Source organism: Rana temporaria, chromosome 1 (genome assembly GCF_905171775.1).
Source record: "Rana temporaria chromosome 1, aRanTem1.1, whole genome shotgun sequence".
NCBI lineage: Eukaryota > Metazoa > Chordata > Amphibia > Anura > Ranidae > Rana > Rana temporaria.
This window is the reverse complement of record NC_053489.1, coordinates 253588246-253616060: the sequence shown is the minus strand read 5'-3', so window position 1 is coordinate 253616060 and position 27815 is coordinate 253588246. Positions and strand designations below refer to the sequence as shown.

The 27815-nt window shown below is 42.6% G+C and overlaps 1 protein-coding gene across 1 annotated transcript in view; it reads right to left on the bottom strand.

Annotated features, from left to right (window-relative positions):
- The window catches only part of ACIN1 (apoptotic chromatin condensation inducer 1), a 127187-nt gene that overhangs the window by 96508 nt on the left and 2864 nt on the right, over positions 1-27815 (bottom strand). Inside the window, 1 exon segment of the mRNA XM_040322561.1 lies at positions 2519-2584. Coding sequence (XP_040178495.1) covers positions 2519-2584 — 66 coding nt within the window.

Genomic DNA, 27815 nt, shown 5'->3' with positions numbered 1-27815 from the left:
AAAAAGGCATACTGTATCCGACGCTAGTATGCTGGAATGGATGGTAGATAAAGAAAACATTTTTTTTTAGGGTGAACCCCCGCTTTAATAGTTTGTCAATATCTTTAACTGGAAAATGATACTTAGAGCTACCCGTATCTTCCTCTGATGCAGATTCCTCATCAGAAGAAGAACACGGATTCTCACCTTCTTCTAGATCAGAAGCATGGCGTGAACTAATGGTCTCAGACACTAACAGAGGAAGGGATCTAGCCGAGGCTGAAGGCTCTTGAGCTATGGATCTAGACGAGGAAGGCCCTAGTCCAGCTACCCTGTCATTAAGGGACCGAATGGAGGCCACTACCTCCTTCATAGAAGACATTAACTCTTTAAAAGAGGAAGTCTCTGAACTAGCTCTGGATGGAATACAATCCTCACAAAATAGTTTCTTATAACTATCAGAAAGACTGGCCCTACAGTTCCCACATTTCTTCTTCACTGGTTTGGCCTAGAAAAAAGCAGAAACAAGAACCATAAACAAAAAAGGCCCATACAAAAAAGTCCCCTGCTATAGAAGCTATCCACAGAGAACGGCTTACCTTGGGGGCAGTATGGGACCCGGAAGCTGCCGTTGGTTCAAGCCGAGCGGGTGCTCCATCCTCAAGCTCCATCAGGCAAGCGGAGATCGGCCAGAGAGATAGGCTGCTGTTGTCCTGCTAAATGTGCCTGTCCGGCGTTCAGCAGACTGTTCCCCAGGCAGCATGTCCTCAGTTTATCACGTCGTGCTGCCTTTAAGCAAATGAACAGCCCCCGGAAGTGCGTTTGTGACTTCCAGTTCCGGCACCATCTTCATTTCTATTCAAATTTTCATTCTATTTGTTACCATGTGATATGGGTAGGCGCTGTGCCTTTGTGAGCATTCTATGGTCCAATGTGGCCAGTTGTAGACGGACAGTGCACAAGGCTATATGTAAAATTTTAACATTTCTCACAAAAGCACAATTGATATTTTAAAAACGCCGGGGTTAACTCCAGCCTAGTTGTGGATAACATCAGGAAGAGATAAAGTTTCTGCTTGCAATCCCATTCAAGAAATATATTATTTCCTGGGGGGAGTGCAGGTGTCACAGGAAATGTGTTTAAAAAAAAAAAATGCATATGCTTTTTGCAAGTATCTTGATGTGGTGCTGTAAAACTGAACTCACTGCATGACAGGTTTTCGTGACAGTCTTTTTGCCTGCTCTTCCACAGTGTTTCCTGCTCCCTGCATGAAAACATGCAGATAACAATGAAAACATTAGCCATTTTTACTTTCCCAACTGCACCAAAAATGTATTTGTATTGTGTCCACCTTGGATGGATTTTCTAATGTCTTCCTGTCCTGACAGGAAGTGGTAATCTCCCAATAGGGACACAGGCAGAAACAGAAATTATGAATAGGCTCGAACTCTTCCCCCACTTTCATCAAAAATTACATAAAAAGCTTTGACAGCACTACAGCCAATTACCTCACCGTTCTGACTTGTAATATTAAAATTTGTCTGCTTGGGTTTAACCACTTGAGGACCGTCTAACGCTGATATACATTGGCAGAATGGCATGGCTGGGCACAAGCACGTACAGGTACATTGCCCTTTAAGTGCTCAGCCGTGGGTCGCGCTCGCGACCCGAAGCTCCGTGACCGTGGGACCCGATCTCTGCCGGTGTACCGCGATGGGGTCACATGAGCTGAAGAACGGGGAGAGGTGAATGTAAACAAACCTTCCCTGTTCTTCTCTGTGGCTTGTCACTGATCATCTGTTCCCTGTTATAGGGAACGACGATCAGTGACGTCACACGTACAGTAAGAATCACTCCCTTAGGGCACACTTAACCCCTTAGCGCCCCCCCTAGTGGTTAACCCCTTCACTGCCATTTTCACAGTAATCAGTGCATTTTTATAGCACTTTTCGCTGTGAAAATTACAATGGTCCCAAAAATGTGTCAAAAGTGTTCGCCATAATGTCGCAGTCACGAAAAAAAAAAAAAAAAATCAGTGATCGCCGCCATTACTAGTAAAAAAAAAAATTATTATTAATAAAAATGCCATTAAACTATCCCCTATTTTGTAAACGCTACTACTTTTGCACAAACTAATCAATAAACACTTATTGCGATTTTTTTTACCAAAAACATGTAGAAGAATACGTATCGGCCTAAAGTGAGGAAACCTTTTTTTTTTCCCATATATTTTTTGGGAATATTTATTATAGCAAAAAGTATTGCATTTTTTTCAAAATTGTCGCTCTATTTTTGTTTATAGCGCAAAAAATAAAAACCGCAGAGGTGATCAAATACCACCAAAAGAAAGCTCTATTTGTGGGAAAAAAAAGGACGCCAATTTTGTTTGGGAGCCACGTCGCACGACCACGCAATTGTCAGTTAAAGCAACGCAGTGCCGAATCGCAAAAAGGTGCCAGGTCCTTTACCTGCATAATGGTCCGGGTCTTAAGTGGTTAAAAAAAAACAAAAAAAAACTGCTACAACACACAACACATACCTGAGAATTTGGCTGGTACCCGGTATGAGGAGTCGAATGTTTCTGGAGGTTTTCCAGCATCAGTGCCTGAAAATAAATTATCAGGAACAAAAATTACAATTAAAATTGTACATTTTACATTCTATATGAATTTATGAAGGCCTATTCACACCTATGGGATGCAGCTTGTGCACACACACACACACACATTTAACACACCAGTACATTGTGTTGCTACTTTTTTTTCCATTCAAAATAACACAAAAAGTAATAGGAAACTTTTTTTGGATGGCATAGGGCAGTGTGATACCACCTCCAGTATGTGTCCCATTGGAGAGATCCGACTTTAATTTCTGTCTTGGAAACAGGACAGGAAGAGAAAGTCACTTCTGAACTCACCAGAACACTTGCCCTGATTAAAAGCTTTCCCTTTTGTTTCCGGTTGCCATGACAGTTGTAAAATTTTGAATTTTTGTAACTACCAAAAAAATCAATCCATCCATCAATCACAGTGGAAGTACACTATAAAGAGTATTAGAATACATTAAGGTGAAAAAACGTGTACCTTTACAACCCCTTTAAGTTTTTTTGGCTGTCACTTGGCAACTCAAAGTTTCAGCTCCCCCCATAAATTTTCAATTGGATTAACCACTTCCATACCAGGCCTATTCTGGCACTCCTCTCCTACATGTAAAACTTTTTTGCTAGAAAATTACTCAGAACTCCCAAACATTTTATGCTTTTTAGCAGACACCCTAGGGAATAAATTGGCGGTCTTTGCAACTTTTATGTCACACGGTATTTGCGCAACAATTTTTCAAACATGTTTTTTTGGGGGGGGGCCTGTTCCAAGAATAAAAAAATTAATAAAACCGTAAAGTTAGCCCATTTTTTTTTGTATAATGTGAAAGACAATGTTACGCTGAGTAAATAGATACCCACCATGTCACGCTTTAAAATTGCGCACACTTGTGGAACGGCGCCAAACTTTTGTACTTGAAAATCTCCATATGTCGACACTTTCGATTTTTTTACAGGTTACCAGTTTAGAGTTAGAGGAGGTCTAGTGCTAGAATTGTTGCTTCTGCTCTAACACACATGGCGATACCTCACATGTGTGATTTGAACAGTGTTTACATATGTTTACACACTTACGTGTGTGTTCACTTCTGTGCGCGAGCACACAGAGACAGGGGCGCTGGAAAGGTTTTTATTTTTTGTTTATTTACTTAAATTTTTTTATTTTTACACGCTTAAAAAAAAATTGATCACTTTTATTCCTATTACAAGGGATGTAAACATCCCTTGTAATAGGTATGGTGCGCGACAGGTCCTCTGTATAAATAGATGTGGGGTCTAGAAGATGTCCCCTCCAGCCAGCCGCCTGTAAGAACAATCAAGCGGCTTAACTGCCGCTATGATTGTTCTTGCGGTGCACAGAATTGGTGCTGTTGCAGGCATCATTCAGATATCCCCACTGAAAGTCAAAGACGTCATATGACTTCCTTGGGCTGGAAGCGGTTAAGGTTTGGAGACTGGCTAGGCCACTCCATGACCTTAATGTGCTTCTTCTTGAGCCACTCCTTTGTTGCCTTGCCGGTATGTTTTGGGTCATTGTCATGCTGGAAGACCCATCTTCAGTGTTCTGGGGAAGAAGGTTCTCATCCAAGATTTTACAATACATGGCCCCTTCTATTTGCCTATCAATGCGGCAAAGTCAAGAAACAGTCCTAAAGCCAGATTCTCGTACAATTGCGGCGGCGCAACGTAACCCGTTTACGTTACACCGCCGCAAGTTTTCAGTGTAAGTGCCTGATCCACAAAGCACTTACCTGCAAACTTGCGGCGGTGTATCGTAAACACGTCCGGCGCAAGCCCGCCCAATTCAAATGGGGCGTTTACCATTTAAATTAGGCGCGCTCCCGCGCCGGACGTAATGCGCATGCTCAGTTTAGAAATTCCCGCTGTGCTTTGCGCGATGTGACGTAATTTTTTATAACGGCGACATGCGTAGCGTCCATTCGTATTCCCGGACGTCTTACGCCAAAACAAAAAAAAAAATTGAAATTCGACCCGGGAACGACGGCCATACTTTAACATGGCTCGACTAAAGTTAAAGCGGTTGTAAACCCTCCTATCTTTTTCAGCCAAGGAAGCTGCCATCTTGGCCTTTGTTCAATCTTCAACTGCCATGAAGCTGCACATGTGATCAGTTATGACACCAGCCATTGGATGGTTTGACAGTTTGGTTGAGAGCACAACCAATGTGCAGTTAGCATTCCCGGCATGCCGGGAATTTTAACATTTTTTTTAAGTGTTACATCGATGGGTTTACTTCCGCTTTAAGCCATGTTAAAGCAGGTGTAACTTTGCGACGGGAAAAAATTACTAGCGACGACGTAACGAACGCGAAAACCTTCGTAGATCGCCGTAAATCCTCATTTGCATACCCGACGCTGGAATACGACGTGAAATCCCCCCAGCGGCGGCCGAAGTATTGCATCCTAAGATCCGACGGTGTAAGTCAATTACACCTGTCGGATCTTAGGGCTATCTATGCGGAAATGATTCTATGAATCAGCCGCATAGATAGGACAAGAGATACGACGGTGTATCAGGAGATACGCCGTCGTATCTATTCTGTGAATCTGGCCCCATGTTTCCACCTCTGTGCTTGACTGTAGGAATGGTGTTCTAAGGGCCATAGTCAGCATGTTTCTTCCTCCAAACACAGCGAGTCAAATTGATGCCAAAGTGCTAAATTTTGGTCTCATCTGAAAACAGCACTTTATCCCAATCCTTCTCTGAATCATTAAGAGGTTCATTGGAAAACCTCAGACTGGCATGTACATGTATCTTCTTGAGGATTGGACCTTGCATTTAATCCAAGGTAGCATATTGTGTTACCAATGGTTTGTTTGGTGACTGTGGTCCCAACTGCCTTGAGATCATTCACAAGCTCCTCCCCTGTAGTTCTATGATCATCCTTACCCCATGAGGCGAAATCTTGCATTGAGCTGCAAACTGAGGGCGATTGATGGTCATTTTGTATTTCTTCCATTTGTGAATAATCACTCGAACAGTTGTCTCCTTCTCACCAAGCTTCTTGCTGATGGTCTTGTAGCCCATTCTAGCTTGGTGCAGATCTACAATCTTGTCTGGCATCCTTTGACAGCTCTTTGGTCTTGCCCATGATGGCGAGGGTTGAACCGCTTCCAGCGGTGAGTCAGAGACAGGATCCGCCGCCCAGGATGTTTACCATAAAGATTTCCGGCAGACCAGATGGTCACCGGAGTCTCTATGATCGTTCGGAGGCCAGGCATGATATTATGATGTCATGCCCGGCCTCTTCATTCAAACAAATAGCGCGGGAAGCCAAGACCTTTTGTTTTTTTATTTCAGGCTTCCCAGCCTAGAGGTGAGATGTGGGGTCTTATTGACCACACATCTCACTGTAAAGAAGACCGTAATGCCATATTCCTATACCTTCCTTGTAATAGGAATAAAAGTGATCAAAAATTTACTTTTATTTTTTTTAAAGTGTAAAAAAAAAAGTAAAATTATACATAAGTCCCGCCCACGTATGAAAACAGTGTTCAAACCACACATGTGAAGTATCGCTGCGAACATTGGTCAGTAAAAAAAATTTAAAGCGTCGCCTATGGGGACGTTAGGTATCTATTTACTCAGCGTAACTTCATCTTTCACAGTATGCAAAAAAAATTGGTCTAACGTTACTGTTTTTTTTTTTAAGCATAAAACGTTTTTTTCCAAAAAAAAAAAAACGCGTTTAAAAAATTGCTGCGCAATTACTGTGCGAGATAAAAAGTTGCAACGATGACCATTGTATTCTCTAGGGTCTTTGTTAAAAAATATATATACTGTTTGGGAGTTCTATGCAATGTTCTAGCAAAAAAAAATAAGATTTTTACATATAGGAGAGAAATGTCAGAATTGGCCTGGGTGGCAAGGGGTTAAACATGGTTTCCTATGGAGACACGTTCACATCTATGCTTATTTCAGCCGCTGTGAATTTGGAAAGGGTCAAGGACTTTTTTCAACGCAAAACTGTGCTTTTTTTGGTTCAATAGATTTCAATGGAGAAGCATGTAGTTCGTTTTTGCCGCAATTTGCTTTTTTAATCAGCCCAACAAATTAGCCCCCCCCCCCCCCAAAAAGCAAAAAATAAATAAAATAAAATGCAAATCGCGTGTGCAAAAAATGGATCAAAAGCAAACTGCATAGGTGTGAAGCGATCCCTAGTGCTGGCAATACACGTATCGATTTTTGCAGGGCTGTGGAGTCGGAGTCGGAATCGAGAAGTCGGAGTCGGGGGAAATTTTGGGTACCTGGAGTCGGAGTCGGCAAACAATGCACCGACTCCGACTCCTACTAAATTTAGATTGGAATAAAAAAAAAAAAAAAAAAAGCAAGTTTAAATGTCCCAATTCACAAAAAGTTATAATTAATGACTTCTCTACTGTAAGAATAAAGACCAATGCATGCAGGGATGAAGTTCTTTTAAGCAATAGTGGTAACTCCGGATCATCTTCTTCAAACGAAGAATTAGAGAACCAGTAAGTGTCCAAATAAAAAAATTCCAACAGGAGTTTTATAAAGCACTAAAAGAAGTTGAAAAGTATGATCGCTCATCAAAACTTACTGTTGAAGAAGCCATCCTTGTTTATCCAGAGATCGTTAGTGATGTGGCCAGAATAGTTACTGCAATGCCACCCACCCAAGTCAGTGTCGAAAGATTATTTTCAGCCCTAAAAATAATAAAGTCTGACTTAAGAGCCTCTATGAAAGAGGATCTGGCAGAGGCAATTCTCTTCCTTAGAACTCTACATTGAATTGATTTGCATTTGCTAAGCCTACAACTACATTTCAAGATTAATATAAACCATTTCTAGGTTTTACAGATTTTGTTTTTGGTTCATTATAGATAAGCTTTGTTTTTGTTCTAAAACAACCAAATAATGTGGTTTGTATTTTTGAACTGGTAAAGATCCTGTTCCTGATGTTTATGCCTGCTGCTACTATCCAGCCACTTGATTGATTAATATTTTTTTTTTTTTTATAAAACGTTGTTTTCATTGCGTTTGTCTTTTGCTTAAACTGAGCAATACAGTAGACTGTTGGCTTCCCAGCCTATAGTCCTGTGGTAGGTTGTGTTTCTTTCCCTCAAGGAATGTATAAAATACATTTGCATATTAATACAGAGGAGTCGGAGTCGGGGAGTCGGAGTCGGAAGTACATAAAACTGAGGAGTCGGAGTCGGAACATTTATCTACCGACTCCACAGCCCTGGATTTTTGGATAAGAATATTCATACGAAAGAGATTTGTACATTTGCTGAATGAAAGAATGTTGTTTGAAAATGGATGTCATTTCTGAACAAAAACCACATACACCGTCTGAAAATTCCTTTGACCAAGAAGTTTTCTATTCTGCTCCTATTTTCCCCGTCACTGTGGTAAAAAAACTAACATTGATTTGACCCCACTAACAATTAGAAAATCTTGGATTCTTGAAATGAATTATTTTTTTTGAAGGAAGTCTTTTTTTTTTTTTTTTTTTTTTTTTTTTAACTGCTTGCTGACCAGCCGCTGCAGTTATACGGTGGCAGATCGGCTCTGCTGGGAGAGATCACGTAGCTATACGTCATCTCGCCGAGCAGCCAATGGGGGGGGTGCGCGCCGCCAGAGGCGTGCACGTGCGCCCCCGCTTGTTCGCCGCCGGGCACCCGCGATCGCTCGTTTCAGAGAGAGAAATGCCTGACAATGTATGAACAGCGATCAGTCATTTCCCCTAGTGAGTCCACCCCCCCTACAGTTAGAACACACCCAGGGAACATAATTAACCCCTTCCCCGCCCCCTAGTGTTAACCCCTTCCCTGCCCGTGGCATTTTTATAGTAATCCAATGCATTTTTATAGCACTGATCGCTATAAAAATGCCAATGGTCCCAAAAATGTGTCAAAAGTGTCCGAAGTGTCCTCCATAATCTCGCAGTACCGAAAAAAATTGCTGATCACCGCCATTACTAGTAAAAAAAAAAAATTATACAAATGCCATAAAAATACCCCCTATTTTGTAAACGCTATAACTTTTGCGCAAACCAATCAATAAACGCTTATTGTCATTTTTTTTTACAAAAAATATGTAGAAGAATACGTATCAGCCTAAACTGAGGAAAAAAATATTTTTTTTTATATATTTTTGGGGGATATTTATTATAGCAAAAAGTAAAAAAATTTTTTTTTTTCAAAATTGTCGCTCTATTTTTGTTTATAGCCCAAAAACTAAAAACCGCAGAGGTGATCAAATAAATACCACAAAAAGAAAGCTCTATTTGTAGGAAAAAAAGGACGCCAATTTTATTTGGGAGCCAAGTCGCACGACCACGCAATTGTCAGTTAAAGCGACGCAGTGCCGAATCGCAAAAAGTGCTCTGGTCTTTGACTAGCAATATGGTCCGGGGCTAAAGTGGTTAACCACTTCAGCCCCGGACCAATATGCAGCCAAAGGACCAAAGGTGTTTTTACAATTTGGCACTGCGCTGCTTTACCTGGTAATTGCACGGTCATGCAATGTTGTACCGAAACTGAATCTGCGTCCTTTTCTTCCCACAAATAGAGCTTTCTTTTGATGGTATTTGATTGCCTCTGCAATTTTAATTTTTTGCAAAATAAACGGAAAAAGACCGTAAATTTTGAAAAAAAAAACGATTTTTCTTATAACAAAAAGTAAAAAATATTGAATTAACTAAATAATTATAGTCAAACATTTAGGCCAAAATTTATTCAGCCACATGTCTTTTTTTTTTTTTTTTTTTTTTTACTAAAATCGCAATAAGTGTATATTTATTGGTTTTCGCAAAAGTTATAGCGTCTACAAACTAGGGTACATTTTCTGGAATTTACACAGCTTTTATTTTATGACTGCCTCTCATTTCTTGAGGTGGTAAAATGACAGGGCAGTACAAAACCCCCCCCAAATGACCCCATTTTGGAAAGTAGACAACCCAAGGAAACTGCTGAGAGGCATGTTGAGTCCATTGAATATTTTTTTGTTGTTGTCCCAAGTGATTGAATAATGACAAAAAAAAAAAAAAACATTTTACAAAAAGTTGTCACTAAATGATATATTGCTCACACATGCCATGGTTATATGTGGAATTGCACCCCAAAATACATTCTGCTGCTTCTCCTGAGTACGGGGATACCACATGTTTGGGACTTTTTGGGAGCATAGCCGTGTATGGGGCCCCAAAAACCAAGCACCGCCTTCAGCATTTCTAAGGGAGCAAATTTTTGATTTCACTCCTCACTACCTATCACAGTTTCGAAGGCCAAAAAATGCCAAAATAGCACAACCCCCCCCCCAAATGACCCGATTTTGGAAAGTAGACACCCCAAGCCATTTGCTGAGAGGCATGTCGAGTCCATGGAATATTTAATATTTTGACGCTAGTATAGATCTGATCAGATCAGATATTGATCTGTTCAGATACTATACCACTAAGGGGGGGGGGGGGGGGGTATGTTTTGAGCGTGGGTGTAAGCGTTACTGGCACTAACCTAACGCTGCCCGGGGCGACGCAGACCCTGACTGACGCTAAAATTTAATTGATATCACCCGCCGGGTGATCAGGGGGTTAAACCTTTATTGCAGGGGTCTCAAACTCAAATTACCTGAGGGCCACAAGACAAGTTTTCGTATGCCATGGGGGGCCGCATGCAAACTTTCAAACTTCAAAAACAACAGTACTGGTGTCAGCGAGCGCATTATTACCACCAGCACTGGTGTAAGGCAGGGTTTGACAAATTTGCTTGGAATTTAGGAGCCAGAAAACGCACCCCGTCCCAACGGGCTTGCGCGCAGAAGCGAACACATACGTGAGCAGCGCCCGCATATGTAAACGGTGTTCAAACCACACATGTGAGGTATCGCCGCGATCGTTGGAGCGAGAGCAATAATTCTAGCACTAGACCTCCTCTGTAACTTAAAACATGCAACCTGTAGATTTTTTTAAACATCACCTATGAAGATTTTAAAGGGTAAAAAAGTTTGTCGGCATTCCACAAGCGGACGCAATTTTGAAGCGTGACATGTTGGGTATGAATTTACTCGGCGTAACATTATCTTTCATAATATTAAAAAAAATGGGGATAACTTTACTGTTGTCTTATTTTTTAATAAAAAAAAAAGTGTAATTTTTTCCCAAAAAAGTGCGCTTGTAAGACCGCTGCGCAAATACGGCGTAACAAAGTATTGCATTTTATTCTCTAGGGTGTTAGGATAAAAAATATATATAATGTTTGGGGGTTCTAATTAGAGGGAAGAAGATGGCAGTGAAAATAGTGTAAAATGACATTAGAATTGCTGTTTAACTTGTAATGCTTAACTTGTAATACCAACGGCCACCACCAGATGGCGCCAGCTCACTTTTTTTTTTTTTTTACTCTTTGCTCCCCCCACTTCCACCCTGCCTGCGGGCCATTTATAACTGGTCCGCGGGCCGCAAATGGCCCGCGGGCCGGTACTTTGAGACCACTGCTTTATTGGGTTATATATGGCGGGTGCCCTGATGCTATAAACAGCAAACTAACTAACCAGCGTCAACCGAAACACTTATACGGTGATCACTGGTGAAAGGGTTAACTAGGGGGCAATCAGGGGGTTAAAACCTTTATTAGGTAATATATGGGGGTACCTGACGCTTTCTAAAAACCTGGCGGCGAACCTAATACAACTAAATAACTAACTGGCTAACCAGCGTCACCAGTGACACTTATACGGTGATCACTGGTGAAAGGGTTAACTCTAGGGGCAATCAGGGGTTAAAACTTTTATTTATGGGGGTACCTAACGCTATAGAAACCTGGCGGCGAACCTCAAAAAAAAACTAGCTACCTAGCGGCAACAGTGACACTAATACAGCGATCAGAAAACCGATCGCTTAGTGACACTGGCAATAGGGGGTGAAAGGGTTAACTAGGGCGGTGATCAAGGGGTTAAACCTTTATTAGGGGGGGGCTACCCTGGACCTAAAGCTAACTGCCCTAACACTTTTTTCTGTCACAAATGACACTAAATGCAGTGATCAGAAAATAAATGATCACTGCAATCAGTGACACTATGACAGGGGGCTGGGGGGTGATCTGGGGGGGGTTATGTGCCTATGTGTAACTCTGTTAGTGTGCTGTTGGTGCAACTCACTGTTCTGATGTCTTCTCTCCTCTGGGTCCGAACGAAAAGACCACCAGAGGAGAGATTACATCACTTCCTCCTTGCCTGTGTTTACAGTTCAGGCAGAGAGCGGGCAGCGATCGCGAGGGGGTGGCTAGAAACGAATAGCCGCCCCCTCATCCCAGATCGCTACCAGAGGCTTACCGACCGCCGCAAGAACCGGGGGGGGGGGGGGGGTCCTGACCCCCGACCCACGTCTAGGCAGGCATGTGCCGGTACGTACATCTGCCTGTACGTGCTATTCTGCCGACGTATATCTACATGCGGTGGTCGTTAAGTGGTTAAAGGCAAGCAAGCCACCTGCCTATGATAAGGGAGTCTGTCATACATAATATATATTACAGTGCTGTCTAAAAATCGGTAGAACAAACAGTATTACATTTTTCTTCTTTAAATAAAAAACATGATCTCCGAGTCTGATGATATTTACCAGATTCAAACTCTAAGGCCTCATGTCCAGGGACGTTTTTACAGCCACTTTTCTGAGCGTTTTTTTGCAGCTTAAAAACGGCTCTCCGCGATTATCCGAATTGTATATTGTGCTCAGAGTGCATTACACACCCGTCAGACTATTTAAAATGGGGGTGAGGCCAGACTCCAATTGCACCAGGTGCGCAAGGGACCATGGCGACTTGATCCATTTACTGTGGCGGTGCCCCAAGCTTAATTTATTCTGGTCAGGGGTCGTGACTCTCCTTAACAGAGTTTATCTGACTAGCATTCCTGTTGATCCGAAACCATGTCTTCTTGGCATTATAGATGATGCGTCACTGGACGACAATAGCAGGCAAGCCATATTGAGAGCTCTGTTTCAGGCCCATAGGCTAATCCTTCGGCATTGGAAGGCAGTTGATCCTCCAACGTTGAAGGAATGGATTGCTCAAATGGGTGACGCCATAAGATTGGTGAGGTATGTCTATCAACACAGGGGCTGCTCGAGAAAGTTTGAACAAGTGTGGGCCCCGTGGTTGGATTCACCTGGCTTATCCCCGGTGGATCTGGTCATGGATAGGCTGCTTAGGTAGATGAGGGGGGTGGTCAGCCATGGGGGGCAGTCGGAGAGTGGGGAGTTTGATTCATTGGTTTTATCGTTTGTATATGATTTGGGGGACGTGTGTATTCCAGTGGGGCTAGTGCCTTTTAAATAGTGGCCTCGCACTGAGGTCTTCTGTTATTTGGGAGTCTGCGGTGATTCAGGTGTGAACTGTTATTTGCACTGGTGGAATGTTTCGGTGATGTGTTAATGAGCTGTGTACTCCCTGTGATTTTCCTTTCTGTTTTTTTTTTTTTTTTCTAAATAAACATTTTTGATTTAAAAAAAAAAAAAAAAAAAAAAAAAAACCAACACGGCTCTCCATGTTAGCCTATGGCCTCATGCCCACTATGACGTTTTTGAGCTGTAAATGGCTGAGCCGTTTTTAAGCTGCAAAAAAAAAAAAAAAAAAAAAAAAACAGGACCAGTGCGTTCTGAAGCTCCAGCGTTAGAGCTGTAAAGACGTCAGACACCGGCAAACGTGATTTAACGAGGCTTAATGCTGTGTTAAGCCTCGTCCGGCGTTTCTTTCTCTATCCAAAATCAAATGGTTCCCTATGGGAGCCCATTGATTTGAATAGAGGTTGCAAAAGAAGTCGGATCAAGATGATCCGACTTGCGGGGCGGCTCGTGTGTGGAGAATCTTGAAGGGGAACCCCAGCGAAAATGTAAAAAAAATAAAATAATAATTTGCGTGAGGTTCCCCCCCCCCCCCCCCCCCCCCTAGAATGATACCAAGCCCTTCGGTCTGGTATGGATATTAAGGGGAATCCCCCACACTGAAAAAAGAAAACGGCGTGGGGGTTCCCCCAGGATCCATACCAGACCCTTATCCGAGCACGCAGCCCGGCAGGTCTTACAACCACTTTGGCTCCATGCACACTGGGCTTCAAAAAATTCAGTTCACTTGGCAGAAAAAAAAAAAAAAACGCTCTTATAGAATGTTTCTTGTACAAAGTTTGGATGAGTTTAGAAGAGAGTTTTACATTTTTCTGCCACTGAGCTCCAATCAGAACCGCAAACCAGAAGGGTTTTTGTTCCAGCCTCTAAAACATTGGAGCTCAAAATATGCCTGTAATTGTCCTTATGTGCATGGACACATAGGATAACATTGAGCTGCTTCTACAAGCTCCTATAGAAGCAGCATTTTTGAAGCCAGTGTGAATGGAGCCTCCTCAAAAATACAACCCGACTAATAATTGTGCAAACAGTGTATGTTTGTTTTTAGAAGTATTTGCAGTTGCGACATGCTCTGTATGCCCATTTTGGGACTCATAGTCTCCCATTATCTAACTATCCCGTTATTGGAGTGAAAGGCTCTTAACCACTTACCCCCCGGACCATATTGCTGCCCAAAGACCAGAGTACTTTTTGCGATTCGGGACTGCGTCGCTTTAACAGACAATTGCGCGGTCGTGCGACGTGGCTCCCAAACAAAATTGGCGTCCTTTTTTTCCCACAAATAGAGCTTTCTTTTGGTGGTATTTGATCACCTCTGCGTTTTTTATTTTTTGCGCTATAAACAAAAATAGAGCGACAATTTTGAAAACAATGAATATTTTTTACTTTTTGCTGTAATAAATATCCCCCAAAAATATATAAAAAAAACATTTTTTTTCCTCAGTTTAGGCCGATACGTATTCTTCTACATATTTTTCGTAAAAAAAATCGCAATAAGCGTTTATTGATTGGTTTGCGCAAAAGTTATAGCGTTTACAAAATAGGGGGTATTTTTATGGCATTTTTATTAATATTTTTTTTTACTAGTAATGGCGGCGATCAGCGATTTTTTTTTCGGTATTGCGACATTATGGCGGACACTTCGGACATTTTTGACACATTTTTGGGACCATTGGCATTTTTATAGCGATCAGTGCTATAAAAATGCATTAGATTACTATAAAAATGCCACTGGCAGTGAAGGGGTTAACACTAGGGGGCGGGGAAGGGGTTAAGTATGCCTGGGTGTGTTCTTACTGTGGGGGGGGGGGGGGGGGCCTCACTAGGGGAAACACTGATTTTCTGTTCATACATTGTATGAACAGAAAATCAGCATTTCCCCTGCTGACAGGAACGAGAGCTGTGTGTTTACACACACAGCTCCCGTTCCCCGCTCTGTACTGAGCGATCGCGTGTGCCCGGCGGCGATCGCGCCCGCCGGGCACACGCACGGGAGTCGGGGGCGAGCGGGGAGCGCGCACGCGCCCCCTAGTGGCGGCTATACGATAGGACGTATAGCTACGGGCTCTCGCCCAGGAGAGCCGACCTGCCGCCGTATAATGACGGTGCGCGGTCGGCTAGTGGTTAAAGAGGAAGTAAACCCTGATGGGTTTTACTTCCTTTGTCGTTCCCTGCAAAGTAAAAGCATAATGGGCTAGTATGCATCACATACTAGCCCATTATGTGGCAATTACCTGCAATTGAAGCCCACACTATCCCCGCTGGTGGAAGCATCAATCTTCTACTCTCCAGGGCCGTGGACTCCGGCTCCGTGACGTCACTCCCATGCATGCACACAGGACTAACATAGCTATCTAGTGATAGAGTCTGATCAAGTCTAGAGGTCGACCGATATATCGGCCGATATTTGGCCATTTTGGAGAGATCGGCATCGGCCGATTATTCTCCAAATTAGGCCAATATAACACTGACTGCAGTCACCACAGCTCTGCCTGCAGAGTGTGGAGAATGCTTCTCCCTTCTCCACACTGTTGGCAGAGCAGCGCGTAACTGTAGGGAGAGAGAAAGGACCTGTCATAATGGAGGTTGATTGTCGGGGTGGGCGGAACCAGGCTATCCAACACCTGCCAATGGAATGGGATCTGGGCGGGCCGCTACGTGTATGTGGCCCCACCCATTTCTCAAACAGACCAATCATTGGCTGGATAGCTGCTGGGTCCCGCCTACCTCCGAAATTACGCTGAATGCTTCAGCTCCCCTCTCTCCATGCAGTCTCATACACACGTTGTAGCAGAGAGCAGTTACACCATCAGCTGTGAAACCTGCCGGTGTAATCTGCCAATGCCAACCAGTGCAATCTGCCAATGCCAACCAGTGCAATCTGCCAATGCCAACCAGTGCAATCTGCCAATGCCAACCAGTGCAATCTGCCAGTGCCATCTGTCAATGCCAACCAGTGCAATCTGCCAATGCCAACCAGTGCCACCTGCCAGTGCCAATCAGTGTTAACCACTGCCACCAGCCAGTGCCAATTATTGCCACCTGACAATTGGTGCCAACCAGTGCCACCTGCCAGTGCCAATCCGTGCCTGCCAGTGCCATCTGCTAGTGCCACCTGTCAGTGCCACCTGCCCAAAAAATAAAAAATCGGCATTATATATCGGCCACCCCGATTTTCAAAATATCGGTCGACCTCTAATCAAGTCCACCTGTCAGTTTTTGAGATGGACCTGGTCGGATGGTCAATTCACTCCTATGGACCAGTGGGTGTACATGGTCTTGTGTCAATTTACACCAGCCTACCTCAGGTCAGATCCGGTCTTTAAAAAAAGGGGGATCCAACCTCTGCTTAGGCAGATCGGATCTGAGGGCAAGTTACAACATATTCAAACATGTGGAAGAAGGTGCTCTGGTCAGATGAAACCAAAATCGAACTTTTTGGCCACAATGCAAAACGTTATGTTTGGCGTAAAAGTAACACAGCTCATCACCCCGAACACACCATCCCCACTGTCAAACATGGTGGTGGCAGCATCATGGTTTGGGCCTGCTTTTCTTCAGCAGGGACAGGGAAGATGGTTAAAATTGATGGGAAGCTGAATGGAGCCAAATACAGGACCATTCTGGAAGAAAACATGGAGTCTGCAAAAGATCTGAGACTGGGACAGTGATTTGTCTTCCAACAAAACAAAGCAAAATCTACAATGGAATGGTTCACAAATAAACATATCCAGGTGTTATAATGGCCAAGTCAAAGGCAAGACCTGAATCCAATCGAAAATCAGTTTTTTATCATTATGTTTGAAGCCTGAAATGTGGCAAAAGGTCGCAAAGTTCAAGGGGGCCGAATACTTTTGCAAGGCACTGTAAGGACATTTAAAAGCAAAATGGAAGGATGAGGTAAGTGAAGGAGGACTACACTAAGGTAAAGGAAGCTATTTAGGGATTTTCTTTTTTTATCTTTACAACCCCTTTAAAAAGGTAATGTACACAAATACATGAGCACCATCACACCTGCAAAAGGTATGAACACAGTCTTACATGGTGACTTTGAACAGTAGTGGAAGGTCCTGGCCTATTAACCCTTTCACTGTCAGGCCCTGCACTCCACTTTATACCTCGGGTGTCCAAATCATTTTAAATATGTTGAATATTTTTTCAATTACAGCTTTCAGAGTTTGCAAAGCTGTGTCAAGCTAATAAATACCGGTATTTGAAGATTTGATAATTCATCTTTTTGTAAAAAACTGTGAAAATCAAGTTATGCAAAACTGTAAATAACCAACTTACTCTAAAAAAATTGAGGTTTTATATTTTTCACTTACAGCTTTCAGAGTTTGTAAAAGACCACACAAACCATACATTTACCAAAAGCATGCGACTATAACAACTGCTGTAAATGGGCACTTTGTGTGTTGGTGCACTGCAGTGATGTAATACAGTACAGTGTGTGTATAATATATTATATATATATATATATATATATATATATATATATATATATATATATATATATATATATACACACACACACACATATACACACAGGGGTTGACAAATTTGCTTGGAATCTAGGAGCCAGCTAAAAAAGTTAGGAGCCAGAAAACGCGCCCCGTCGCGACGAGCTTGCGCGCAGAAGCAAACACATACGTGAGCAGCGCCCGCATATGTAAACGGTGTTCAAACCACACATGTAAGGTATTGCCGCGATTGGTAGAGCGAGAGCAATAATTCTAGCCCTAGACCTCCTCTGTAACTCAAAACATGCAACCTGTAGAGTTTTTTAAACGTCGCCTATGAAGATTTTAAAGGGTAAAAGTTTGACGCCATTCCACGAGCGGACGTAATTTTGAAGCGTGACATGTTGGGTATCAATTTACTCAGCGTAACATTATTATTAAAAATGGGGATAATTTTACTGTTGTCTTATTTTTTAATTTAAAAAAGTGTAATTTTTTCCCCAAAAAAGTGCGCTTGCAAGACCGCTGCGCAAATACGGCATGACAGAAAGTATTGCAACGATCGCCATTTTATTCTCTAGGGTGTTAGGATTAGAGGTCGACCGATATGGGTTTTTCTCTGGCCGATGCCGATATTTAGAAATCGCGGCGGCCGATAGCCGATTTATGATGCCGATTTTTTTGGGCCGATATGTTAGGCCGATTTTGGGCTAAACAGTAAAGTTAGCCCATATTTTGTTTTTCGTCCAAAATTTTTCATTACCTGTTTTTGTGTATTACATTTTTTATATATATATATATATATATATATATATATATATATATATATATATATATATATATATATATATATATATATATTCACAAAAACAGGTAATGAAAACTTTTGGACGAAAAAAAAAAATATGGGCTAACTTTACTGTTTAGTTATTTTTTATTTTATTTGTTAAAGTATATTTTTTCCCCAAAAAAATTGTTTGAAAGACCGCTGCGCAAATACCGTGTAACATTAAATATTGCAGCAATCGCCATTTTATTTACTAGGATCTCTGCTAAAAAAAAATATATAATGTTTGGGGGTTCCAAGTGATTTTCTAGCAGAAAATACAGGATTTTTACTTGTATGCAACAAGTGTCAAAAAAGATTTAGCCTTTAAATGGTTAAACTGAGAATTCTCCTACACAGAGTTCAGTTCATTGATAAGTAGCAACATTGTATATCTTTTCTAAAACTTGGCAGGCTGCCTAGGAGAGAGAGAAGGTCTTCTATTACAGAAGCTTTTTGCCTTTTTGCGGTGCTGAAGTTTAAATCTGCATTTTTAAAGCACAAATCGGCCGATGCCGATTAATTAAAAAACGCCAAATATCGGCCGATATATCGGTCGACCTCTAGTTAGGATAAAAAATATATATAATGTTTGGGGGTTCTAATTAGAGGGAAGAAGATGGCAGTGAAAATAGTGAAAAATTACATTAGAATTGCTGTTTAACTTGTAATGCTTAACTTGTAATACCAACGGCCACCACCAGATGGCGCCAGCTTACACATCTGGTGGTAATAACTTGTAATACCAACGGCTCACCACCAGATGGTGCCAGCTCACAAAAAAAAAAAAAAAAAAAATTTTTTTTTGCCCCCCCTTCCAAGCCAAGTCGCCAGGACCCTATTTCTAGTCGCCATGGCGACCTGGCGCCCGGGATTTGTCGACCCCTGTATATATATATATATATATATATATATATATATATATATATATATATATATATATATATATATATATATATATATATATATATATATATATATATATACACACACACACAGTTACTGCGCATAGGGATGTAGGAGTATATTTATGTTTGCATGCGGGTAGTTAGGCTGACAAGGCACATATAACCTATCTTTTGTTGGCCGAGAAGCAGTCTTACCACAACAGAGCAATAGGGATTACAGGAGTGCCCTCCAAAGTTTCAGGGGAGGAAAGATATTGATTAGGGTGTACCAATTTTAATATTACACAAAGATAACCCAAGTAAATACAAAATGCAGTTTTTAAATTAGGACTCAATGTATAAAAGGGAAAAAAGCTGTCCAAATCTGCCTAGCCCTATGTGAAAAAGTAAAGCAAATAAGTGTTTCGCAGTTCAAAAAGGAGACCAAAATTTCTCTCTCTTTTATCTAGGGTTGTCCCGATACCGATACTAGTAGTACTTGCGCAAATGCTCCCGATGCTTTAATGATACGCTCGGGGAACATAACAGCTTTCATTTGAATAGCTGTGTGTTCCCCGCCACGCTACATCATATATAGCCCCTCCCCCTTGTCCGGGCACTTTCATAGACAGATCACCCATCCCAGGAGCTGTTATGTTCCCCAAGCGCTGATCAACTAGACTGCGGGGGAGGGGGGTGGAGACCTACACAAAGCTGAATTTGGGGACACGGCTGCATTTGGGGAGACACATGGACAAATTTTAAAAAAAAGTAATCGGCGAGTCCATGAAAAAAAGTATCGGTACTTGTACTCGGTCCTAAAAAAGTGGCATCGGGACAACCCTACTTTTATCCTTTAGGTCAAATGTTTCAGACCTTGTTTTTGAGAGGAGGGTTGTGTCATCAGTGTATCAAAGACTAATGTTCATTCCCCCAATCTTTACTCCAATTTTTGATTCTTAACACTTCAGCTTCCTTATCAATTAAAGCTGAACTTCAGAAATCCTGAACATTTTCCCTTGCAGGTGGCCTGCATCTGCAATGCCAGAGTTAACTGGCAGAACTGAGCTCTAAGCAAGCAATAGAGATCTGGTTGATGTACACATCTGACCCTCCCAATCTCATTATTGAACTACAAGCGATTGCAGAATGCTCATATAAAGCCCGGTTACAAACTTCTTGTTTGTGTACAACGTGAACCAAAATTTTACATATGCATACTAGGTCTGTTTCAGTTGATATGTTTGGGTACACTATTAGACCCCTATCACACTGCGGTGCTTTACAGGCGCTATAGCGCTAAAAATAGCGACTGTAATGCGCCTCTCTTTTCACTCCAATGTAAAAGCCTGAGCGCTTTCACACTGGAGCAGTGCGCTGGCAGGACACTCAAAAAAGTCCTGCAAGCAGCATCTTTAAGTTGCTGTAGGAGCGGTGTATACACCACTCCTAAAGCGCCCCTGCCCATTGTAATTAATGGGCAGCGCCAGCAAAGCACAGCTGCATCGGTGCTTTGAACCCATTTTCAGCCATTAGCGGGGGTCAAAATCGCACCGCTATTGGCTCGAAAAGTGTACCGCAAAAACAACGGTAAAGCCCGCTAAAAATAGCAGCGATTTGCCGCTGATGCCACCATTATGCTTATGTATAGTACATTAAAGCGGTAGTTCACCCTCACTCACATGATTTTACCATCGAGACAGGCATTGTAGCGCGAGCTACAGTATGCCTGTCCCGATTTTTTTAACCCCGTACTCACCTTGTAATCGTACATTATCGATTTCGGCTCCCGCAGGGAATGGGCGTGCCTATGGAGAGGGAGGATGATTGACGGCCGGCCCTGGCACGTCACTCTCCCCGAAGACAGCCGGAGTAGGTCTCGGCTCTTCACGGCGCCTGCGCACAGGCTATGCGCAGGCGCCGTGAAAAGCCAAGCCTATTTCGGCTATTTCCGGAGAAGCGTGACGTGCCAGGGCCGGCCGTCAATCATCCTCCGTCTCCATAGGCACGCCCATTCCCCGGTATCTTCGATGTACGAGTACAAGGTGAGTACGGGGGTAAAAAAATCGGGACAGGCATACTGTAGCTCGCGCTACAATGCCTGATTTTATGGTAAAAGAAAAAAAATATTTTTTTTGCGTTCATAGGGTGAACCCCCGTTTTAAGAGTACAAATGCACATCACTTAAATTCACATTATTTTATATTGCACATGATTTAATATTGAAGCTTCTGTAAACACAGCTTACCAAATTAAGGGAAATAAATATTTTCATGTTAGCCATATGATAGGATTATAAAAAAGGTACACTGGCATTATACCACAGCCAGCAGACAAGCATCTAGATCAGGGTTTCTAGAGAGGTTTATAGGGGTTTTTGGAGCAATCAGCAATTTCTGCCTCTCAGACAAGTTCCCACTGACACCATTAACCTTTTTAACCATCTGTAAGGGGGAAATTGCTCCTTACACTTGTGGTCAATGGGAAGATTCTTTCAATGACTATTACACTAATGCGAGGGTCGGCAACCCGTCGATAGCGAGAGGGTTTTTGAAAGATCCGAGAAAGGCAGTCTCTGTACCAACAAAGTTTCCTTATAGGATGACACACAAATACTGGCTACACCATAATGTTATCAGTTGTGTACAGTGCTAAGCACCATCAGCACAGATACCTCGAGGATGAAAAAAAGCTTTGGGCATCTATGCATCTAAGCATTTTATAACCAGTTTATTTCACGAGCTACCACTAGATGGTGTTTAGTAAAAATGGGATATCTACAAGTGTTTTCGGGGGTGATGTGAGGAAGCCAGTGAGGATGCAACCTTTTCTTCTCCTGCAGCTATGTTCTGTTCCCTGTGGCCCTCTCTCTCGGCTCCAGGCAGAACACCAAATCTTGCCCTGCTGATTGTGGGTTCTCTGCGTGCATCTAAAATATTGCTCTACCCAATTACACTTTACTTAATGGACCCTCCTGTGCAGATTCAGTAACCCAATGGCACTACGAAGTTTTGATCCAGAACTGAGTGTTGGTTGTGAGCGGCCATGGCAAGCAGGATAATGCTGCTTTTAAGTATCAGGACCCAGGGTTAGCATGGAGAGGAAGAATGGGTTAGAGCTCTGATGATCAGGGAAAGCCTGGTCCCCCTGCTACCCTGGACAGAGAAAATGGAGGAGGTCAAACCAGACACAGAAGATCAATATTTGTTTCCATTTCCAGTCACATAAAGAATTGGTGGCTGCAAGAAACTTCTTGGCACTTGCATCTTGTTTCTTTCATCATGCTCCCTGTGAATGACAGGAACGAGCTTGCAGTCACAGTGAGAGTGTATATGAATAGTTCTCTGCCATCAAGAGCAGGGTCAGTACTGCGAGATTGTGGGCATATGGATCAGTATTGTGAGGTGGAGAAAGCATATGGGTCAGCGCTGGGGCACTGAGAAAGCATATTGGTCAGCACTGTACAATGAAGAGAGCAAACATATGGGTCAATATCGATTGTACTTGCAAATGTGAATCAATACTGTCTGAAGAATTTACAAAACAAAACACGGCAATAACAACCAGGATTGGTTCTGGTTTTAGCTGCCTAATAGATCTCTGCAAGATTTCTTGGGCCTAGCATAAGGTCTAACCAAACCCCATTCATCATACTTGCCATAATAAAAAAAACTTTGCTCAAACATACCCTTTTCCAGTATATTTTATTACTTCTGTAACACAAGGTCAGTGGTGATTTGGACATACATTACAGATGTGTATGCAGATGTTTAGAATAGGACTTGGACAGCTAATAACTAGGAACAGGGAACGTTGGAGCCATTATTGGTTGTGTATTGGAAAATGAGTGATGAATGAAAAATAGCTCCAAGTCTGTACCAATTTTCACAAATGCGCTTCTTTCAAAAATGGCAAAATCCAGCCTTTTCCAGATATTTATATATGGCACCCAAGCATCATAAAATACAGTGGGTATAGAAAAGAATCACCCCCTCCCATTAAAATAATCACATTTGTCTGAAATTAAGACAGACACAGTTTTAGTTTTACCCAGCTGCATATGCTCAGTGCAACTTATAACATCCAAGCAAAAGACATAACAACATGTCATATAAATAAAAAACAAAACAAAATCACCTCAAAAACAGAATCATGAAGTTGGAAAAAGGACCCCCCCCCCCTCTAAAAACTCAATCAGGTGTAGCTAATCACCTTCTCAAATCACACACTGGGCCATTTAATTGTATTAGCCCAGCATTAAAAGAGCTTTCCTGGAGCATTTCAGTCTCTAGTAGTGCACCTGAAGCAAGCAATCAACTATGGGTGGCAAGGCACTGTCAAAAGATCGCTGAGATAAAGTTTTGGACAGGCACAAGTCAGGAGATGGATACAAAAAAAATTCAAAGGCTTTATCAAGGCCTAGAAGCACAGTTAAGTATTATTAAGTGGAAGGCATTTGGTACAACACAGACCCTCCTTGGATCAGGATGTCACTCCAAACTGGATGAAAGAGCCAGGGGGAAACTGGTCAGAGAGGCTACCAAAAGGCCTACAGCAACTCTGAAGCAGTTGCAGGAATGTATGACAAAGGGTGGTCATTGTGTGCATGTGACAGCATCAATAATTCCCCAAAAAAGTGGCTTGTATGGGAAGGTTGCAAGGAAAAAGCCACATGCAGTCACGACTGAGCTTTTCCAAAACGCACCTTGGAGATTCTGAGTCACCATTCCTACAGTAAAGCATGGAGGTGCACACTGTCAGGATAGAAGGAAAATGGGTGGGGCAAAATACTGTCAAATTCTTAAGGAAAATCTGCTGCCCTCTGCCAGAAAGTTGTCAATGAGAAGGTTCATCTTCCAACATGACAATGACCCAAAGCACAAAATTACCACACAGTGGTTGAAGGAGAAAAGGGTGAATGTCCTTGCATGGCCTAGTCAAAGCCCAGACCTAAACCCCATTGAAAATCTGTGGAATGACAAGACTGCAGTCCAGCAAATTAAACTAAACATGAGCAGTTTCTCTAAAGAAGAGTGGGCAAATATTGCAAAGTCTAGATGTGCAAAGTTAGTAGAGACATATGGCTGTAATTAAAGCAAAATGAGGTTCAACAAAATACTGACATTGTGATCCTTTTTCCAACTCTTCTGTTTTTGATTTTTTTTTTCTGACATGTTGATGATACATCTTTCACTTGAATGTGATAAGTTGCACTGAGTAAATACAGCTGGATAAAGCAAAATCTGGGTCTTAATTTCAGGCTGCAAAGCAACAAAATGTGATTCTATGGGGACTTCAACACTGAGGTGCTGGAGCGTCGGCAGTACAGCGTTTTACCATCGTTTTAGCTGCGCTTTTCAGTGAAAAAGGGTTAAAAGCGCCGGCAAAGCGCCGCGTTTTGCTGCCCATTGATTTCAATAGGCAGGGGCGCTTTAAAAGCGGTGTGTACACTGCTCCCAAAGATGCTGCTTGCAGGACTTTTTTTAGTGTCCTGCTAGCGCACCGCTCCAGTGTGAAGGCCCTCTGGCTTTCACATTGGAATGACAGGAGAGGCGCTTTACAGGCGCTATTGTTAGCGCTATAGTGCCTTAAAGCTCCTCAGTGTGGAAGTAGCCTAAAGGGACAATTCTTTTAATACCCACTGTAAATGGAGCGGTTAAATTACAGATAAGAAACTTTGTTAACTGCTTTTCACCCCCGCTATAGCCGAAAGACAGCTACAAAGCTGGCTTTCTTTGACATCCTCCTGTGATCGTGCTGCCTGTGGCGCATGGGCGGCACGCTCTGTGGTTGCTGAGTCCTACAGACTCATCTGATCGTTGATCAGGGTAAAGGGCCAATCAAAGTGGCCCTTTACCATGCGATCAGCTGTGTCCAATGACAGCTGATTACAGATGTAAACACAAGCCGGTTATCTGCTTTTCTTTCCTCGAGCTGGGTTTTATTTTTATTTTTTCAAAATTTCGGGTATTTTTTGTTTGTTTAGCAAAAAAAAAAAAAAAACAGTGGTGATTACATACCACCAAAAATAAGCTCTATTTGTGTGGAAAAAAAATTATAAAAAATATCATATGGGTACAATGTTGCATGACCGTGTAATTGTCATTCAAAGTGTGACAGCGCTGAAAGCTGGCCTGGGTAGGAAGGGGGTAAAAGTGCCCAGTAGGCAAGTGGTTAAACACAGAATACTAAACCTCAGTTCTCCATTATTGCAAAATATAAATCAAAATGTAGAGTAGTTGGTTTACTTATTCTTCCATGTGGCAGCTGCATTAGTTTTTCGGCTTTTTGTTCATTTTCACCTTGTGATCCTCCCAGCAAAATACACACTGTAGATTACAGGTGTATTTGGGTCCTAAACAATTTAGAAATATGAAGGATCTACTGGTAGGATCAATAGGTAATAGAACTAGGTTACAGGGGGGACTGAGGAAAACAAAAAGTGCAGTGTTATTGTAAGATAGAGGAGGGAGTGCCAACAACAGATGGCCAATAGAAGCCAGTGGGTGACAAAAAATCTGTAAGTGGTGGATCTTTAGAGATCCATGTCATCCTTGCCACATGCTTTCAATGCTATGCAGTGGCTTCCAACGGCATTCTTGAAAGATTTGTGTACTTGCTGCAGAACCACCATGATGGTGTAAGGGCCCAGAAGTCTGAGAATCTGACACATGTGGAAATGTTGATTTTCAGTCAAACAGCAGCTGAGATATTCCTGGGTAGAATTCCCAAATTACTACTGCAGAAGTGCTTCTGTAAGAACATGCCAGCATGCATTCTGTTGTAATGGTAGGATGTGGATGAAGGGTCTCTTTAAAGCTGAATTCCAGGTATGGTTTGTAAAGCATAGTACTGTGTTCCCCTTGGTCACTATGAAGCACTCAGTCACTCAGCATTGGACCAGGACAGCGGCGATTACTAAAGTAATTTCCAGTTCCACGTGGATCCCACAGGTAAGGCACATGCATACCTACATTAGTCCAAGCTGGACCAATGTAACTAAGCAATAAAATACATGCCTGGAGTTCAGCCAAACAATACGGGGTAGCAAGCGCAATAATATGCATCATTACACAGAGTGCTATGGTGATGCCCTCTAAAGCAGCCCTGGGCAAATTGTAGCCCCAGGGCCACATCCGGGCCTCAAAGCCTCCACATCACCATGCTTCTCTGAGCCTGTCAGTTTCCTCACTGAGAGGCAAGCTGACAGGCTGAGAGATGTCCGTGTGAAGAGCTGCAAGAACTAGAAAACGATCCCAGGGACCCGATTCTTGGTATAGCAGGGAGGCTTAGTTCTGACAGTAGAGCATTGCCTAGGAGATGCAATGACGCTCTTCTGCCACCCGGCCAGGTTCTTCCTGTGTCAGTACCTGCATGCTGCAAACTCTAGGAGCTGCACACGTGTTCTTCACTCCAGGTCAGGATCTGCAGAAATCCCAGCTGAACTGCGGTCTCCGTCACTCCAATTCTAGTGCTTGCAGTTCTTCTGCCCATTATCTCCCTAAGCCTGTCAGTCACATATTGACAAGAAGAAAAGAAAAAGGAGGGCGCACCGACCTAGTTCAGTACCGTTTAAAAAATTTTATTAAATGGAATACAAACAATAATCTTACTCCCAAAAGGAGTTGTACAGAGCGCTTGTCAAGCAATCAGACTGGTACACAGCATCGCCAGCAAAACCTGATGACAACAAGGATCGGATGGTATCAAGCCGGCAAAATGGTTGACGCGTTTCTGGGGCGCACCCCTTTCCTCAGAGCCTAGGTGATCCTTGTCACATATTGACACTAGTTAATTAACCCCTGTCCCTGCCAGCCCCCTTCACTGATTTTATCAACCCGCTCTTCACCAACATTATGGCAAGATCAGGGAAAGCATTTCTTCATTACTGCTTCTAATACTCATGTGTTTACACAATTTCACGAGCAGTTGTACCTACTACTCCTAGCACCAGGTGTTTGTTTTCTATATGATTACATACTTACCGACCTTCCCAGCCCAGCGTTGTTCACCTACATCTGCTGGTTTAATCAAAAGATTTTTAACTATACACTAAACTTTGGCTTGGCCCTTCACGACAGTGGCCCTGTGGAAAAATGATTTGCCCACTGACGTCAGTGGGGGGGATTCTTGGCCCCTCCTGGTGCTGTCAGATCGGGATTGGGTTCATGACACTCTGCACTCACAATGCATCCTTAAAGTGGTTGTAAGGTACACACAAACCTTGGTTAGAAAACGTCCCATGCTGCAGTGCATGTTCTTTGTAAAAAAATATGCAAATTTTCTACCTTATTTCAGTGCACTGCTCACGTGACTGCTCCCAATCCCGATCTGACAGCACCAGGAGGGGCCAAGAATCCCCCACTGACGTCAGTCGGGAGGAGAGGAGCGAGGAACAATGTGAGTGCCGAGCAACGCTCTGAAATATGGTAGAAATGGGCATTTTTTTTTTTTTTACAAAGAACACACACTGTAGCATAGGACGTTTTAACAGAGGGGATTATTTTTACTTTACACAGTAATTTCAGAAGCAGGAGGGGAGGGGCGGGCACTGGCAAGAGCTGACAGGCAGGGAGGGGGGAGAGGACGGGGGAAAGCTGTGGATGACGGAGGCACATAAACTGACCACACTGTCAAGGCTCAGCAGCCATGATAAACCATGGTCAGGTTACAGGGAG